Source organism: Jaculus jaculus, chromosome 13, assembly GCF_020740685.1.
Source record: "Jaculus jaculus isolate mJacJac1 chromosome 13, mJacJac1.mat.Y.cur, whole genome shotgun sequence".
Taxonomy (NCBI): domain Eukaryota; kingdom Metazoa; phylum Chordata; class Mammalia; order Rodentia; family Dipodidae; genus Jaculus; species Jaculus jaculus.
The window spans coordinates 45564547-45583538 of record NC_059114.1 but is presented as its reverse complement, the minus strand read 5'-3'; the positions used below and the strand labels follow the sequence as shown (position 1 = coordinate 45583538).

Genomic DNA, 18992 nt, shown 5'->3' with positions numbered 1-18992 from the left:
TGCTGCTGAAAATAGAATGGACATATCTCCTATACTAGAGATTTTGTTAGTATGTCTGCATTATGAATGTACTATCTTCCTCATTTAGTAAATGCATTATATTAAGTCACATTTGGAATTAGGTTTAGGGAAAATAAATATGTGCATTGCAAAGATGAAAATATTAAAACATAATTAGTTATATCATAGCCTTGTCATTCATGGCAGGATTGAAATCATTAGTCTTACCTTCTGTCAGTTCATCTGTGGGACTATGTCTTTTCTTTGGAATGTAATAGTGTTTAGAAATGTAATTTCTTGTAATTTCATGTCTTGCTTTTTCTTCCCTGGCACTCCCTCATTGATGTCCACTGAAGGAATTGGCAAATTGTCGACTGCTGACGGTAAAGCTTTTGCAGACCCTGAGGTTCTCCGGAGACTGACATCCTCAGTTAGCTGTGCACTGGATGAAGCTGCTGCCGCACTGACCCGAATGAGAGCTGACAACAGCAGCAGCGCAGCGCAAGTGGACACGTATGTGTTTGATACTTCTGCTAGGCATTAGACATCTTGAGTAGATTCTAGAGAAGTAGCCAGATTGGGCTAAATAAATTCTTTAGAAGAGCTGAAAACATTAGTGCAAGTGGGTGTTTGAATGAATGCTACATTTTAAGTGGCTATGTAAATGTTTTTGTATGTGGACATAAAAATTTATATTTTTAAATTTTACAAATATTTTCATTTATTTATTTGAGAAAGAGACAGTGAGTATAATAGGCATGCCAGGGCCTCTTACCACTTGAAACAAACTCTAGCAGATACATGTGCCACTTTGTGCAAATGGATTTTTTTTTTTTTTTTTTTTTTTTGTGGTAGGATCTCGCTGTAGCTCAGGCTGGCCTGAAACTCATTCTGTAGAGAACACACAGCAACCCTGCTACCTCTGCCTCCTAAGTGCTGGGATTAAAGGCATGTGCCAACATACCTAGCCTTATTTATTTATTTATTATTTTTACTTTTTTATGCTTTTGTTGTTTTTCAAGGTAGGGTCTCATTCTAGCCCAGGATGACCTGGAATTCACTATGTAGTCTCAGGGTGGCCTCAAACTCAGGGCAATCCTTTCTATCTCTGCCTACTGAGTGCTGTGATTAAAGGCATCTGCCACCATGCCGGCTCTATTTTTACTTACTTATTTGCAGGCAGAGAATGTGTGTGAATGGGTGCCCATGGCCTCTATCCACTGCAGACAAACTCCAAATGCATGTGCCACTTTGTGCATCTGGATTTACATGGATACTGGGGAATCGAATCCATGCTGTCAGGCTTTGCAAGCAAGTAACTTAATGGCTAAACCATCTCTCCTGGTGTATTATTGAACATTTTTGTGGAATATTCCAGACCAGAATAAGAAATCCAAATGGAGTACTTGTTTCTGCTTCTAAAGAAGTAATTTATTCTTAGTGGGACAAGCATGCAGTGTTCCTTTGGCATTTGTTTACAATGGTAAGAGGCCCTGGGATGCCCATATATGTGTACACACATGTACATGTACAAACAAACAAAGCAAATTTTTTCTTTTATAAAGGAAGAAGTAACTTACTCTAAATATTATGAAACTAAAGTCTAAACTGACTACTTGAGTAGTAAGAAATGGGTTATTGATACAAGAATTGTGTTGCTTGCTATTCATATGTGGTTCATAGACCAATACCAGTATCACATCAGAGCTTGTTAGAAACACAGAATTTTAGGCTGGACATGGTGACACATGCCTGTTATCCTAGTCCTCTAGAGTGAGCTTAACTCTAGCAATAGGTTGCTGGCTATACCATTCCTAAACCTACCTCCAACAACACACTGCTGCCAGCAAGACTCCACCTCCCAAGTTGCCACTAGCTCAGTTCCATTCATTAGTACACATAAGTTTATGGGGAACATCCCATTTAAATCATCATGCATGGGTAGCTTTATATTTAATGTAATTTCTTATCATAGGATCTCACGTCTTTCTGTATCAGTTAATTGTCTAATGGTTTGATTTGCAGTCGCAGTCTGGCAGAAGCTTGCTCGGATGGAGATGTGAATGCTGTTCGTAAGTTGCTAGATGAAGGCAGAAGTGTAAATGAACATACAGAAGAAGGAGAAAGCCTGCTGTGTTTGGCTTGTTCAGCAGGATATTACGAGTTGGCACAAGTAAACAAATAATCTTATTTATTATTTTTGGTGGGACAGGGATCAAACCCAGGACTTTGTGCTCTAACCTTGAGATATATTCCCAAAATAATATTCAGTTAGCTTTTGATGTTTATTTTTCTTATTTATAAAAGAAGTTATAATTAAGGAATCTCTCTTCCCCTTTTCTTTTGTGGCAGTAGGTAAAATAGAGAAACAGATACATAACTCATTTTGTTGTTTATATGTAACTGTGCCTAGTTCATTTTTCTATCACTGACTCAAAACTCTAATCTTCATGAATAATAAACAGAAATAATAATCACTTTAAACTTGATTTATTTTTACAAATATTTTTATATTTTATTTATTTATTTGAGAGAGAGAGAATGGGCATGCCAGGGCCTCTAGCTACTGCAAATGAACTCCAGATGCATGTACCACCATGTGCATCTGGCTTATGTGGGTTCTGGGAAGTAAAGCCTGGGTCCTTATGCTTCACAGGCAGGCACTATAGCTGCTAAGCTGCCTCTCCAGCCCTATTGTTTTCTTATTTATGTATTTATTTGAGAGAAACAGGCAGAGAAAGAAAAGAGGCAGATGGGTAGAGAATGGGTGCACCAGGGCCTCCAGCCACTGCAAACGATCTCCAGATGCATGTGCCCCCTTGTGCATCTGGCTTATGTGGGGCCTGGGGAATAGAGCCTGAACCAGGATCCTTAGGCTTCACAGGCAAGTGCTTCACCACTAAGCCATCTCTGAAGCCCTATTTTTTGTTTTAATTAGTTAATAATTAATTTTAATATTTCTATTATTTTGGTTTTTCAAGGTAGGGTTTTGCTCCAGCCCAGGCTTACCTGGAATTTACTATGTAGTCTCAGGGTGGCCTTGAACTCATGACAGTCCTCCTACCTCTGCCTCCTAAGTGCTGGGATTAAAAGCATATGCCCTCATGTCTGGCTTATTTTTGTTTTAATTTAATTTTTTAGAGAGAGAGAAAGAGAATTGGTGAACCAGGGCCTTAGCCACTGATATTGCACTTCAGATGCTTGCGCCACCTAGTGGGCATATCTGATCTTGCATTTGCCTCACCTTTGTGCATCTGGCTTACATGGGAACTGGAGAGTCGAACATGGGTCTTTAGGCTTTGTAGGCAGGCACCTTAACTGCTAAGCCATCTCTCTAGCTCTTAATATTATTATTTTTTGACATTTTATTTTTATGCATTTGAGAGGGAAAGAGGAAGATAGAGAATGGGCACACCAGGGTCTTTAGCCGTTGCAAATAAACTCCAGATGCATGCAACACCTTGTGCATCTGGCTTTACATGAGTACTGGGGAACCAAACCTGGGTCCTTTGGCTTTGCAGGCAAATGCCTTAGCCCCTCAGCCATCTCTCCAAGCCATGTTGTTTTTTTGAGGCAGGGTCTCAGTTTGGTTTATGCTGACCAAGAATTCATCCTGTAGTCCCAGACTGGCTTTGAACTCATGGCAATCCTCCTACTTGTGCCTCCTGAGTGCTGGGATTAATGGCGTCCATCACCATGCCCCGCTTATTTTGGAATTTTGAGTCAGAGATCTAACTCTCTGAAATTAGCCTGAGACTACATAGTGAATTCCAGGTCATCCTGAGCTAGAATGAGACCCTACCTCAAAAAAGCAAAAACAAAAACAAAATTAAAGAACTTAAAGATCTAGCAAGACACATACAACATACTTTAAAAAAAAAGCAGTAATATTAATAGCAAGAAATAATTTGTTTCTCTTTATATGTGTTTTAAAGGTCTTGCTAGCTATGCATGCTAATGTTGAAGATCGAGGGAATAAAGGAGACATAACTCCCCTGATGGCAGCTTCCAGCGGTGGTTATTTAGATATTGTAAAATTATTGCTTCTTCATGATGCTGATGTCAACTCTCAGTCAGCAACAGGTATGTAGCACATGATGGCAATTGAAGGGAAAATTAATATAACCTGAGAAATTAAAAAATTAGTTAATGGGCAAAATAAATATAATCCTAGTGAAAAAAAACTTAGTTTTTGGGTAATCTCCCAGTAAAATGACATACAAATTAATTTGATATCTTTTAAAAGTATTTTATTTATTTATTTGAGAGTGTGTGCCAGAGCCTTTACCCACTGCAAACAAACTCCAATGTATATGCCACCTTGTTGTGCATCTGGCTTATGTGGGTACTGGGGACTCTAATCTGGGTCCTTAGGCTTCACAGGCAAGCGCCATAACTGCTAAGCCATCTCTCCAGTCCCTAATTTGATATGTTAAAAGTTCTTTTTTTTTAGCCAGGTGTGGTGGCGCACGCCTTTAATCTCAGCACTCGGGAGGCAGAGGTAGGAGGATTGCTGTGAGTTCGAGGCCACCCTGAGATTCCATAGTGAATTCCAGGTCAGCCTAGGCTAGATAGACTGAAACCCTACCTCAAAAAATTGAAAAACCAAGAAAAATGTTCTTCTTTTTTTAAAAGATTTATTTTTATTTATTTATTTATTAGAGACAGAGAGAGATAGAGAGTTAGTGAGAATGGGTGCACCAGGGTATCTAGCCACTGCAAACTGAACTCCAGATGCATGTGCCACCATGTGTATCTGGCTTAGGTAGGATGTGGAGAATTGAACCTGGGTCCGAGGGCTTCGCAGGCATGTGCCTTAACGGCTAAGATATCTCTCCAGCCCTCCCCCCCCCCTTTTTAAAAATATTTCTGTATGTGCACAGGTGCACATGTGGAGGTCAGAGGACAACCTCAGGTGTTGGTCCTCACCCTTTACCTTGCTTGAGACAGGGTCTCTTGTTTACTGTGAGTGCCAAGTCAGGTGCCAGACATCCTTCTCTCTCTGTGCTTCCCATCTTGTTGGGATTACTGACCCGAGCTACCACATCTGGCTTTACATGGGTTCTTGAACATCCAAACTCAGGTCCTCATACTTGGCCAGCAAACTCTTTTATAACCACTGAGGCATCTCCCCAGTTGTATTTGGTGTGTGTGTGTGTGTGTTTTGGTTTTTTGGTTTTTCAAGGTAGGGTCTCACTCTAGCTCAAGCTGACCTGGAACTCTATGTAACCTATGCCTCCCAAGTGCTGGGATGGCGTGTGCCACGCCCAGCTTTGTTGTGGTTGTTTTTGGTGTTGTGTTGAGCCTTGGTCTCACTGTGTAGCCCAAGCTGACCTTGAACTCACAGTCCTCCTTCCTCAGCCTCAAAAGTGCTGGGATTTTACAGTTATGCTTCTCCATACCTGGCTTTAAAAGTCTTTTAAACAAGGGCTGGAGAGATGGCTTAGCAGTAAAGGTGTTTGCCTGCAAAGCCTAAGGATCCCATTTTGATTCTCTAGCACCCAAGTAAGCCAGATGCATAAGGGGGTGCATGCATCTGGAGTTCATTTGCAGTGGCTAGAGGCCCTACACACCCATCTTCTCTCTCTCTCTCTCTCTCTCTCACTCTCTACCTCTTTCTCTCATAAATAAATAAAATATATATGTTTTTAAAAACCAAAAGTCTTTAAAACAAACCAAGATACAGCATTCTTTTTATTATCCCAGCACTCAAAAGGCTGAAAGCAGGAGGATCTTGACTTTGAGGTGGAGTACATTGTGAGATCCTATCTCTCCATCCCCAGAAATATTTAAAACCAACATAGACTAGACACATTGGTACACAGTTGTAATCTGAGCATTTAGGAAGCAGACAGGAGTATCGTTCTAAGGTTTTTAAATTTATTTATTTTATTTTATTTTTGCTTGTGTGTGTGGTATATGCATATGTATGTGCCCTTGCAGCACCCCATAAACTCACCTGCAGTGAAACATCACTCCATTGTTCTTTTGCTTAATTTAAAATAATTATTTTATTTGAGATAGATGATGGGTGTGTAAGGGCTTCTAGCCACTGCAAATGATCTCCAGATGCATGTGCCACCATCTGCATCTGCCTTACATGGGTTCTGGAGAATTGAACCTGGGTCCTTAGGCATCTCAGGCAAGTGCCTTAACCCCTAGACAATATTTTCAACCCATGCTTGATCTTTTTTTTAAGTTAATTAATTTTTTTGTTTGTTTGTTTTTCGAGGTAGGGTTTCACTCTGGCCCAGGCTGACCTGGAGTTCACTATGTAGTCTCAGGGTAGCCTCAAACTCATGGTGATCCTCCTACCTCTACCTCTCAAGTGCTGGGATTAAAGGTGTGCACTGCCACGCCCAGCTTAATTAATTTTTTTGAAGTAGGGTCTCACTCAAGCCCAGGCTAACCTAGAATTCACTATGTAGTCTCAGGGTGCCCTCAAAGTCATGGTGATCTTCCTACCTCTGCCTCCCAAGTGCTGGGATTAAAGCCATGGGCCACCTTATATTTTTATTAATTTATGTGCAAGCTGAGAACGAGCCAGAGAAAGAATGGCTATGCCTGGGCTTTTTGCCACTGCAGATAGACTCCACATGCATACACCACTTTGTATATCTGTCCTTAAGTGGGTACTGGGGAATTGAACTGATCTTGTTTTGAAGCAATCTCTGTTGTTTCTGGAGTTTGCAGGGCTCTGTGAATTTTTGGAGCTCTGTTCTCTTGGGGACTGGGTTTCAGGCACATGTGGCCATGTGCAGCTGCTTTAATAGGACCTGGAGATTTTAATTTAGGCCATTTCAGGCCCCCTTGTTCTTTCATAGGAACCATTTCTCCAGCCCTGTTGTAAGTTAAATGTTTTTTATTTATTTGAAAGAGATTTGAAGAGAGAAAGCAGTATATAGAGTATGGGTACACCAGAGTCTACTGCCACTGTAACAAATCCCAGATGCACGCACCACTTTGTACATTTGACTTTACATGAGTACTTGGGAATTGATCCCAGGATGTCAGGTTTTACAAGAAAGCAATTGTCACTGCTGAGCCATTTCTCCAGCCTTTAAAAAATTTTCTTTTTAGAGGTAGTGCCTTGCTCTTGTCCAAGCTGATCTGGAACTCACTCTGTAGTTCCAGGATGACTTAGAACTCATAAAAGTCCTCCTATCTCTGCCTCCCAAGTGCTGGGATGAAAGGTGTGTATCAACATGCCCAGCTCCTTTTTGAAACTTTTTATTGACAACCTTTGTACATGTAGACAATATACCATGATCATAAACCCCTTCCACCATCATCCCTTTTTTTCTTCTTCCCCTTCACTGAATCCCTTCTTTCCAACTAGTTGCTCTTCTATTTTAATGTTACCATTTTTTCTTATTCTGTATCCTGAACCCTTTTTTTTGTTTTACATTTTATTTTTATTTTTTAAATTTGAAAGTGACAGACAGAGAAAGAGGCACAGAGAGGGGGAGAGAGAGAATGGGCGCACCAGGGCTTCCAGCCACTGCAAACAAACTCCAGATGCTTGTATCTGACTAACGTGGCTGCTGGGGAATTGAGTGTCGAACTGGGCTCCTTAGGCTTCACAAGCAAGCACCTAACGGTTAAGCCATCTCTCTAGCCCTGTATCCTGAATTCTTTTTTTTTCTTTTTTTTGATTTTCGAGGTAAGATTTCACTCTAGCCCAAGCTGACCTGGAATTCACTATGCAGTCTCAGGGTGGCCTCGAACTCACGGCAATCCTCCTACCTCTGCCTCCCAAGTGCTGGGATTAAAGGCGTGCGCTACCATGCCTGGCTCATGTATCCTGAATTCTTTTTTCTTTGTTTTTTTTTGTTTGTTTGTTTGTTTTTTTGAGGTAGGGTCTCACTGTAGCCCAGGCTGACCTGGAATTCACTATGGAGTCTCAGGGTGGCCTCGAACTCATGGCAATCTTCCTACCTCTGCCTCCCGAGTGCTGGGATTAAAGGTGTGCGCCACCACACCCGGCTTATCCTGAATTCTTAAGTTTCATCTCTTTATAGTGTCAAAACTTCTTGAAATCTCCACTCATACCTTCTCATTAGTTTTTCTTTCTCTAGAAACTTTGTTTTCAAGCTTAAATATTCTTTTTGTTTGTTTGTTTTTTGAGGTAGGGTCTCACTGTAACCCAGGCTGACCTAGAATTCACTCTGTAGTCTCAGGGTGGACTTGAACTTACAGCAGTCTTCCTATCTCTGCTTCCCAAGTACTACCACGCCCAACCTTTTGTGGCTGTATTCATGATAACTAATGCTGGGATTAAAGGCATGCACCACCATGCCCTTCTAAGCCAGCTCAGATATGTCTTCTTGATCCATTCTATTGGTGAGACTTTATATAGTTTTTTTTTTTAATTTATTTACTGTATTTTTCATTTTCAGCATTTCAGATTGGTATTTCGTCAATATTTCTTTTTTAAAAAATATTTTCATGTTTTATTTTATTTATTTTAAAAATATTTGAGAGATAGATAGATAGAGAGGAATAGACACTCCAGGGCCTCTAGCCACTGCAAACAAAACTCCAGATACATGTGCCACCATGTGCATCTGGCTTATATGGGTTCTGAGGAGTCCTTAGGTTTTGCAGGCAAGCACCTTAACCGCTAAGCCATCTCTCCAGTCCTTCTTCAGTATTTCTATTTTCTTAGTCATATCTTGCATTGGCCTCTTTAGTTTGTTAAGTTGATTTCCTGAGTTCTTTTCTCCTTCAGGAGTTTGTTTTCTTTGATTCCTTTGATTTCTTTGAGCACATTAATAATAATCTTTTTGAGTTTTCTGTAGGCATTTCACCTAACTCAATCTCACTAGAGGTAATTACTGTTGGACTCACATTTTTGGAGGAATTATGTTGTTTTGATTTTTTTTTTCTATTTGTGTATTGTGTAGAGATTTTTGCATATCAAGGTATTTAAATGCTTGGATTTTCTAATTATCATCTGTATTCTTAGATGTGTAGATCAGAAGTTATATCTTCTGGGTAAGATCTCAAGGTGCAAGATGTGGCTTCTATATACTCTCAGAGTAACTATGGGAGTGACCAAAGCTGGTGGATATGCCTGCTATGCAAATGTCTTAGGCAAATTAACAGCAGTTCCTTTTGACTTTAGTAATTGCTGGTGGGAATTCTTGTGGGCTTTCACTTCTTCTGAACTTTCGGTCCCTGCTCTGGTAAGTTCTCCTTATCTCAGCCCTGTTGGGCCAGACTGAGATGGGTTCCCCAACCCCTACTCCCAAGTGGACTCCCTACCCTTCCTGCTTTCCACATGGCAGGAGCTTTCTATACTTTGCTTCTCTCTTCCTCTCTAAATCGATATTGTGTGTGTGTGTGTGTGTGTGTATGTATATGTATTTTGTTTCTTGCTTTTTGTTTTTCAAGGTAGGGTCTCACTCTAGCTGAAGCTGACCTGGAATTCCCTATGTAGTCTAAGGGTGGCCTTGAACTCATGGGGATCCTCCTACATCTACCTCCCAAGTGCTGGGATTAAAGGTGTGTGGACCACATCCAGCTTATATATTTCTTTTTTTAAAAAAAATGGAGATCCGAACAGTTATCAATAATCTCCCAACTAAAAAAAGCCCAGGCCCAGATGGATTCCCTGCTGAATTTTACCAAACCTTCAAGGAAGAGCTAACACCATTGTTTCTTAATCTTTTCCATGGAAATAGAAAAAGAAGGAATTCTACCAAACTCCTTTTGTGAAGCCAGCATCACCCTGACACCAAAACCAGGCAAAGATAGAACAAAAAAAGAAAAAAGAAAAAAGAAAATTACAGACCAATCTCCCTCATGAACATAGATGCAAAAATTCTCAACAAAATATTGGCAAACAGAATACAAGACTATATCAAAAAGATCATTCACCCTGACCAAGTAGGCTTTATCCCAGAGATGCAGGGATGGTTCAATATACACAAATCTATAAATGCAATACATTATATAAATGGGTTGAAGGACAAAAATCACATGATCATCTCATTAGACACAGAGAAAGTGTTTGACAAAATCCAACATCCCTTTATGATAAAAGTCCTACAGAGTCTGGGAATAGAAGGAACATATAAAAGCTATTTATGACAAGCCTATAGCCAACATATTACTAAATGGGGAAAAACTGGGAGCTTTTCCACTAAAATCAGGAACAAGACAAGGGTGTCCACTGTCCCCACTTTTATTTAATATAGTTTTGGAAGTCTTAGCCATAGCAATAAGGCAAGAGACACACATAAAAGGGATACAAATTGGAAAGGAAGAGATCAAGTTATCATTATTTGCAGATGACATGATTCTATACTAAAGGACCCTAATGACTCGACTAGCAAACTGTTAGAGCTGATCAAAACCTATAGCCATGTAGCAGGATACAAAATAAATACACAGAAATCAGTAGCCTTCATATATACTAACAACAAACACACAGAGGATGAAATCAGAGAATCACTCTCATTCACAATTCCATCAAAGAAAATAAAGTACCTTGGAATAAACCTGACCAAGGAAGTAAAGAAGCTCTACAATGAGAACTTTAAAACACTCAAGCGAGAAATTGCAGAAGACACTAGAAAGTGGAGAAACATCCCTTGTTCCTGGATTGGAAGAATCAATATTGTAAAAATGGCAATCTTACCAAAAGCAATCTACACATTTAATGCAATCCCTATCAGAATTCCAAAGGTATTCTTCATGGAAATAGAGAAAACAATCCAAAAATTTATTTGGAATCACAAAAAAAAACTAGAATATCTAAAAGAATCCTGAGCAACAAAAGTAAGGTTGGTGGTATCACCATACCTGATCTTAACCTGTACTACAGAGCCATAGTAACAAAAACAGCATGGTACTGGCACAAAAACAGACATGTAGATCAGTGGAACAGAATAGAGGACCCCAATGTAAGTCCAGGTAGCTATAGCCATCTGATACTCAATAAAAGTGCCAAAAGTACTCATTGGAGAAAAGACAGCCTCTACAGCAAATGGTGTTGGGAAAACTGGATATATATCTGTAGAAGGATGAAAATAGATTTTTCTCTCTCGCCATGCACAAGAATCAAGTCCAAATGGATTAAAGACCTTAACATCAGACCTGAAACTCTGAAACTGCTAGAGGAAAAAGTAGGGGAAACCCTTCAACATATTGGTCTTGGCAAAGACTTTTTGAATACAACCCCAATTGGTCAGGCAATAAAACCACAGATTAATCACTGGGACCTCATGAAATTACAGAGATTTTGCACTGCAAAGGACACAGTGAAAAAAGCAAAGAGGCAACCTACAGAATGGGAAAAAATCTTTGCCAGCTATATATCTGATAGAAGATTAATATCTAGGAAATACAAAGAACTCAAAAAGTTAAATAATAAGGAATCAAACAAGCCAATCAAAAAATGGGCTATGGAGCTAAATAGAGCATTCTCAAAGGAAGAAGTACGAATGGCATATAAGCATCTAAAAAAATGTTCTCCATCACTAGTCATCAGGGAAATGCAGATTAAAACTACATTGAGATTTCCATCTCACTCCTATCAGATTGGCAGCCATCACAAAAACAAATGGTCATAAATGCTGGCGGGGATGTGGAAAAAGTGGAACCCTTCTACACTGCTGGTGGGAATGCAATCTGGTCCAGCCATTGTGGAAATCATTGTGGAGGTTCCTAAAACAGCTAAAGATTGATCTACCATATGACCCAACTATAGCACTCCTAGGCATATATCCTAAGGACTCATCTCATTTCCTTAGAAGTACATGCTCAACCATGTTTATTGCTGCTCAATTTATAATAGCTGGAAAATGGAACCAGCCTAGATGTCCCTCAGCTGATGAGTGGATAATGAAGATGTGGCACATTTGTACAATGGAGTTCTACTCAGCAGTAAAGAAATTGAAGCTATGAAATTTGCATGAAATTGGATGGATCTGGAAAGGATTATACTAAGTGAGGTAACCCAGGCCCAGAAAGTCAAGTGCTACATGTTCTCTCTCATATGTGGATCCTAGCTACAGATGATTGGGCATCTGTGTGAGAAGAAAATACTTAGTAGCAGAGGCCAGTAAGTTAAAAAGGAGATATAAAGGGAAGAGAAAGGAAGGGAGGAGGGTACTTAATAGATTGGTATTGTATATATGTGAGTATAGTGATTGAGATGGGAAGGTAGTATGATGAAGAATGGAATTTCAAAGGGGAAAGTGGGGGGGGGAGGTATTACCATGGGATTTAAAAAAAATTTTATAAAGAAATTTCACATTTTGTTTATTTATTTTCAAGCAGAGAAAGATAGAGAAAAGGGAGACAGTCAGAGAGAATGGTCATGCCAGGGCCTCCAGCCACTGCATGCAAACTCTAGATGTGTGAGTCCTTTTGTGGATCCCGCTTTACATGGGTATTGAGGAACTGAACCCTGGTTGCCAGGCTTTGTAATTGCCTTAATCACTGAGACATCTCTGAAGCCATTATTATTACTGTTGTTGTTGTTTTTCGAGGTATGATCTCTCTCTAGCCCAGGCTGACATGAAATTCACTCGGTAGTCTCAGGGTGGCCTCAAACTCACAGTGATCCTCCTACCTCTGCATCTTAAGTGCTAGGAGTAAAAGCATGCACCACCATTCCCGGCTCCCTTATTATTATCTTTTTAAACTTTTTTTTTGAACCACGGGATATTTTTTATAATTATGGAAAATGTTAATAGAAATTGTGAAAATAATAAATAAATATATATGTTTTATTTATTTATTTATTTATTTATTTTTTGAGAGAGAGAGAATGGTTGTGCCAGGGCCTTCAGCTACTGCATACGAACTCCAGATGCATGCGCCCCCATGGGCATCTGGCTTATGTTGGTCCTGTACAGTCAAACAGGTATCATTTGGCTTTGCAGGCAAATGCCTTAACTGCTAATCCATTTCTCCAGCTCTTTTAATCTAATTTAATTTAAAGTGTATACCTTTTAAAAATATTTTATTTATTTATTTATTTATTTATTTATTTATTTATTTATTTGAGAGAGAGAGAGACAGAGAGAGAGAATGTGTAAACCAGGGCCTTCAGCCGCTGCAAATAAACTTCAGATGCATGTGCTCCCTTTTGGGTCCTTGAGAGAGAAAGAGGTATAGAGAAGGAGAGTGTGGGTGCTGTAAGGCCTCTAGCCACTGCACATGAACTTCTGATGCATGTGTCACCTTGTGCATCTGGCTTATGTGGGTACTGGGTAATTGAACCTGGGTCTTTAGCCTTTTCAGGCAAGCGCTTTTATCTGCTGAGCTATTTCTCCAGCCCAACACGTTAACTTTTTGGGAGAATAGTATATTTTGTGTTATCTTGCCTCTTTTATCCCCCACTTTTTTTTGCCAAGGGTCTTATTCCTAGGACCCATAAAAGCTGGAGATTGCCACATGTTTGTAACCCCAGTCCCATAGTGGAGTAGAGGCTCCGTAATTGCTGGAGCTTACAAAAAAACAAAAACAAAAACACCCAGATTCTGCTCTAGGCACTGCAGGCAAGTCCTTCCCACTACAGGCAAGCATATGGGGCCCCACATGGGCACATACACATGCATACATGCACACACTTAACCACCTTATTACATACAACAAACAGACAAAATCAAACATACAAAAGTCAGGCTAGGCTATACATGCCTTTAAACCCTTGTGCTGAGTGGGGCAGGAGAATTGCTGGGACTCACTGGTCAGCCAGCCTGAGCAAAAAAACAGCAGTTCCAAGTTCAGTGAGAAACTGTCTCCAGAAAGTACAGCAGAGGTTGGTGGTGCTTGCCTTTAATATCAGTACTCGGGAGGCAAAGGCAGAAGGATCACTTTGAGTTTGAGCTCAGCCTAGAGCTACAGAGACTTCCAGGTCAACCTGGTCCAGAGTGATAATCCTCCTTCAAAATAAAAAGTACAGCAAATGAGTGATAGAGGTGGATGCCTGACTTTCACTTCTGGCCTCCATGTGTATATACACAGGGCATGTGCATCTGTGCACACGTGTGCACAACATACACACACACAAAACCCCCACAAATTTAACAAGAAACCCCATATGTTCACAGAGTAAAGTTCTTAATAAAATGAAAAAAGAAAACCTTCGTTTTAGTGCTTCACATAAAATTCACATTTTAAGTGAGTAGTATTATTTTCTAGGATTCTAGAGTTCTGTAATCATCAGTACAACCTAATTCTAAAATCAGTCTATTGATACAAAAAGATCTTTCTCCCCATTGTAATTGATGTAGTTTCAAACAACCACTAGTCTGTTTTTTGTCTATAGATTTGCCTTTTCTAGACATTTTATGTTGTCCAGACAGTTACAATATGTAGCCTTTCAATTTAGGCTTTTGTTGTTGTTGTTTGTTTTCAAGGTAAGGTCTCACTGAATTTACTCTGCTATCCCAAAATGGCCGTGAACTCACAGTGATCCTCCTACCTCTGCCTCCTGAGTGCTGGGATTAAAGGTTTGTACTACCATCCCTGGGTTTGCTTTGGGCTTTAAAGGAAATGATTTAGTAAGAAAATTAAGTAATGCTTTAGATGGATGACAATATAAAAAGATCTTGAACTGCATTGTAATGACTCATACTTGTAATCCCAACTACTTGAGAGGCTGAAGCAAGGGAATTATGAGTTTGAGACCAGGGTGGGCAATTTAGCAGAACCCTGCCTCAAAACAAAAAAGGAGTAGTGACATAGCAGCTCATTGTTAGTTCCTTGTTTAACTAATATAAGACTATGGGTTCAATTTTTAGTGTGCATGAAAACAAATAGCTTGGACTAGAGAGATGGCTCAGCAGTTGGGATGCTTTTCTGCAAAACCTAACAACCTAGTGACCCAGAGAACGATTCCCAAGGACCCATGTAAGCCAGATGCACAAGGTGGTGCATGCGTCTGGAGTTTGTTTTTAGTGGCTAGAGGCCCTGGCACACCCATTCTTATTCTCTCTTTCTCTCTTTATCTGCCACTCTCTCATAAATAAATAAAAATATTTACAAAAAACAAATAGTTTGATTTAGTAGTCATAATAAGTTTATATATGTAAAGGAAATTGAAGAGGTATGACCAGAATAGTAGCATAATTTTTTTTAACCTATTGTGTGATAATTTTATACCTTTTTGTTCTTTGTTAGGAAACACTGCACTAACTTATGCTTGTGCTGGAGGATTTATTGACATTGTGAAAGTGCTACTGAATGAGGGTGCGAATATAGAAGATCACAATGAAAACGGACATACCCCCTTAATGGAAGCCGCCAGTGCAGGTCATGTGGAAGTTGCAAGACTTCTCCTAGATCATGGTGCAGGCATCAACACTCATTCTAACGAATTCAAAGAAAGTGCTCTTACACTTGCATGCTACAAAGGTACTTTATAAGTTTGAATATTTATATATTTTTTCATAACAACTTTGAATATTTGGTATTGAGTATTTGAATTAACCTTATATTCCATGTTTTTCTGAGCATTTGAGTTAGCTTTGAATTATTTTTTTCTTACACTATAAAATTATTTAGCTTATAAGATTATGTAAAAATTTTATTTTAGCCTGTATTTTCTATATTATTTTTGTGTGTATTTCTCTATTATTTTATTTCAATTTAACAATGACATTAACTAAATAACTTAGTATAGTTTTATGGGATTCTATTATTTAATAACTTGTTTTATATTATTTTTTCAACCTTTATTCAAAAAGATTATATAAATGTAGATAGCATACTAATATATATGATAGAGAAAACCTGAAAAGTATAGACTAACATAAAGAAAACTTAAAATGTTATATAATGCTACCTAAAGTAAGAAAGCATTGAAACAATATTTTAGTATTTTTATTTGCAGTTATTTTAAAACATGAATATAAATGAAATAAGATAATCATAATCTAACAGTATTATAGTCTGCTTATTTTATTTAGCAGTATGTTATAAACATTTTCCCTCCTTAGTAAATTTTTCTACAACACAGTTTTTGATGATTACATATTTAAGTTAGGTTTTTGTTGTTGTTGCTGTTTGTTTGTTTTTGTTTTTTGAAGTAGGGTGTTACTCTAGCCCATGATGACCTGGAATTCACTCTGTATTCTCAGGGTGGTCTCAAACTCACTGTGATCCTCCTACTTCTGCCTCCTCCCCCTGAGTGCTGGGATTAAAGGCATGTGCCACCATGCCCTGCTTTAGTTAAGCTTCTTAGATTTATTTGGCTAAACATATCACAGAACTCTAGTCAACAATGATTTTCTTTTTTTTCCAAGGTAGGGTCTCACCCTAGTCTAGGCTGACCTGGAATTCACTCTGTATTTTCCGGGTGGCCTTGAACTCACAGTGATCCTCCTACCTCTGCCTCCCGAGTGCTGGGATTAAAGGCGTGTGCCACCATGACCAGCTAACAGTGATTTGAACAGAAGTCTTAAGTGTCATCCATCTTAGTGCTAGTGTGGCAATTTAGTTGTCATCAATTTCTTAAAAATTCCATTCTATTCTGCTGTATCATTGTAGTTAGGGTTTTTTTTTTTTTTATCTTTTAAGTTTATAAGCTGAGCAAATAGGCCTTGGCATTCCAATTTTTTAAGGATGAAGAGGGTAAGAACAAAGGAGAAAATTTCTTTTTTAGAGAAATCTTTCTAGATGTTTACAACTTGAATTTCACTGGTTCCCTTTTGCTGCAAGGAAGGCATGTTGCTATCCATTTAAAATTGGAGTTCACCTTACAGCATGCTCCCCCCAGACACAAAATGGCCTGGATATCCATGACCTCACAGTGCCTGACACTACTTACATAAGACCATCATAATAGGAGGAAAAGATCATGACATCAAAATAAAAGAGAGAGTGACTGAGAGGGGGAGGGAATATGATAGAAAATGGAGTTTCAAAGGGGAAAGTGGTGGGAGGGAGGGCGTAAATTACAATGGGATATTTTTTATAATCATGGAAGTTGTTAATAAAAAAATTTTTTTTTAAACTTTTTTTTTAAACTTTTTTATTTATTTATTTGAGAGTGACAGACACAGAGAGAAAGACAGAGAGGGAGAGAGAGAGAATGGGCGCGCCAGGGCTTCCAGCCTCTGCAAACGAACTCCAGACGCGTGCGCCCCCTTGTGCATCTGGCTAACGTGGGACCTGGGGAACCGAACCTCGAACCGGGGTCCTTAGGCTTCACAGGCAAGCGCTTAACCGCTAAGCCATCTCTCCAGCCCAATAAAAAAATTTTTGAAAAGAAAAATAAATAAATAAAATTAAATTGGAGTTCAGATACACCATAATTGCCTGTTGTTGGACTCTTGAGTTGTCCCCAGTTTTTCACTGTTATCAAAAACACTATGAAGCCGGGCATGGTGGCGCATGTCTTTAATCCCAGCACTTAGGAAGCAGAAGTAGGAGGATTGTCATGAGTTCGAGGCCATCCTGAGAATTTCAGGTCAGCCTGAGTGAGGTAGATTGAAACCCGACCTTGAAAAACCAAAAAAAAAACCCACTGTGAAGACATCCTTGTGCAGACATTTTTGCCTGGTCTCTGATTATTTCCATAGGATAAATTCCTGGAAGTAGAATTTCTAGGTCAAAGAGTATAGACATTTTTGAGTGTTTTGTATACATGCTGCCAAATTGCCTTCTAGGAAGATTTATCAATTTATATTCCCACCAAGTTTGAGAGTGTCCTTTACTCTAATTTATACCCTCACCAACACTGGATATTATCATTCTTTTTAATATTGGCCATTTTGATAGTTAAAACGATGTCACATTTTATTTTTTTATTTTTATTTTATTTTATTTTTTGGTTTCCTGAGGTAGGGTCTCACTCTAGCTCAGGCTGACCTGAAATTCACTATGTAGTCTCAGGATGGCCTCGAACTCTGCAGTCCTCCTACCTCTGCATCCAGAGTACTGGGATTAAAGGTGTGTGCCACCATGCCCAGATCATTTTATTTCTTTAATAGGAAAGCTGAATGTCTTTTTTTTAAATCAGTTTCTTATTCATATATATGAATTTTTTTCAAGTTTTCACACATATAATAAGGATATTTGTTTTTTAAAAAATATTTTATTATTTATTTATTTGAGAGAGAGTGAGAGAGATAAAGAGAATGGGCACACCTAGGACCTCCAGCCACTGCAAAGAAACTCCAGATGCATGTGCTATCTTGTGCATCTGACTTACATGGGTCATGGGGAGTTGAACAGGGTCCTTTGACTTTGTAGGCAAGCGCCTTAACCACTAAGGCATCTCTCCAATTCTGTTTGTTTTTGTTTGGTTTTTTGTTTTTGTTTTCTCAAGGTAGGGTTTCACTCTAGCTCAGACTAACCTGGAATTCACTATGTAGTCTTAGGATGACCTCGAGCTCATGGCAATCCTCCTACTTCTGTTTCCTGAGTACTGGGATTAAAGGTGTGCCCACCATGCCTATTTTTCTTTTAAATATTTAATTTATTTATTTAAGAGAGAGAGAGAGAGGCAGATACAGAGAAAGAGAATGGGTGCACCAGGGCCTTTAGCCACTGCGAATGAACTCCGGACACATATACCACTTTGTGCATATGTCTTATGTGGGTCCTAGGGAATCAAATCAGAGTCCTTAGGCTTTGCAGGCAAATGCCTTAATTGCTAAGCCATTTCACCAGTCCCTATTTGTTTTTTGTTTTTTTTTGTTTTTCTTTTGAAGCAGGATCTCACTGTGGCCCAGGCTGACCTGGAAGTCATCATGATCCTTCTATTGCTGGGAGGATTAAAGTTGTAGTCCACCATGCTTCATGTTTTGTAAAATTACTGTTTTATATCTTTCACCTATTTTTGCACTAGAATGTTGGTATTTTTCTTATTGAATATTAAGGGTTTTTTATATATTAAACATACCAAGGGTAATAGCATTTTAAATTTTTTTCTAATTTTTTATTTATTTTGAGAGAAAGAGGGAGGGAAGAGAAAGAGAGGGCAGGTGTACCAGGGCCTTCACAAATCCCTTTGTATTATTTTAAAT

At 39.0% G+C, this 18992-nt stretch overlaps 1 protein-coding gene across 9 annotated transcripts in view; it reads left to right on the top strand.

Moving 5' to 3' along the window:
- LOC101602864 (ankyrin repeat and KH domain-containing protein 1) overlaps positions 1-18992 on the top strand; it is a 153590-nt gene that overhangs the window by 31533 nt on the left and 103065 nt on the right. For all 9 annotated transcript variants that reach the window (XM_045132883.1, XM_045132884.1, XM_045132885.1 and 6 more), the window contains exons 3-6: positions 357-513; positions 2026-2173; positions 3936-4083; positions 15142-15375. In XM_045132883.1, the coding sequence (XP_044988818.1) occupies positions 357-513; positions 2026-2173; positions 3936-4083; positions 15142-15375 (687 nt within the window). The remainder of the gene's footprint in view (positions 1-356; positions 514-2025; positions 2174-3935; positions 4084-15141; positions 15376-18992) is intronic.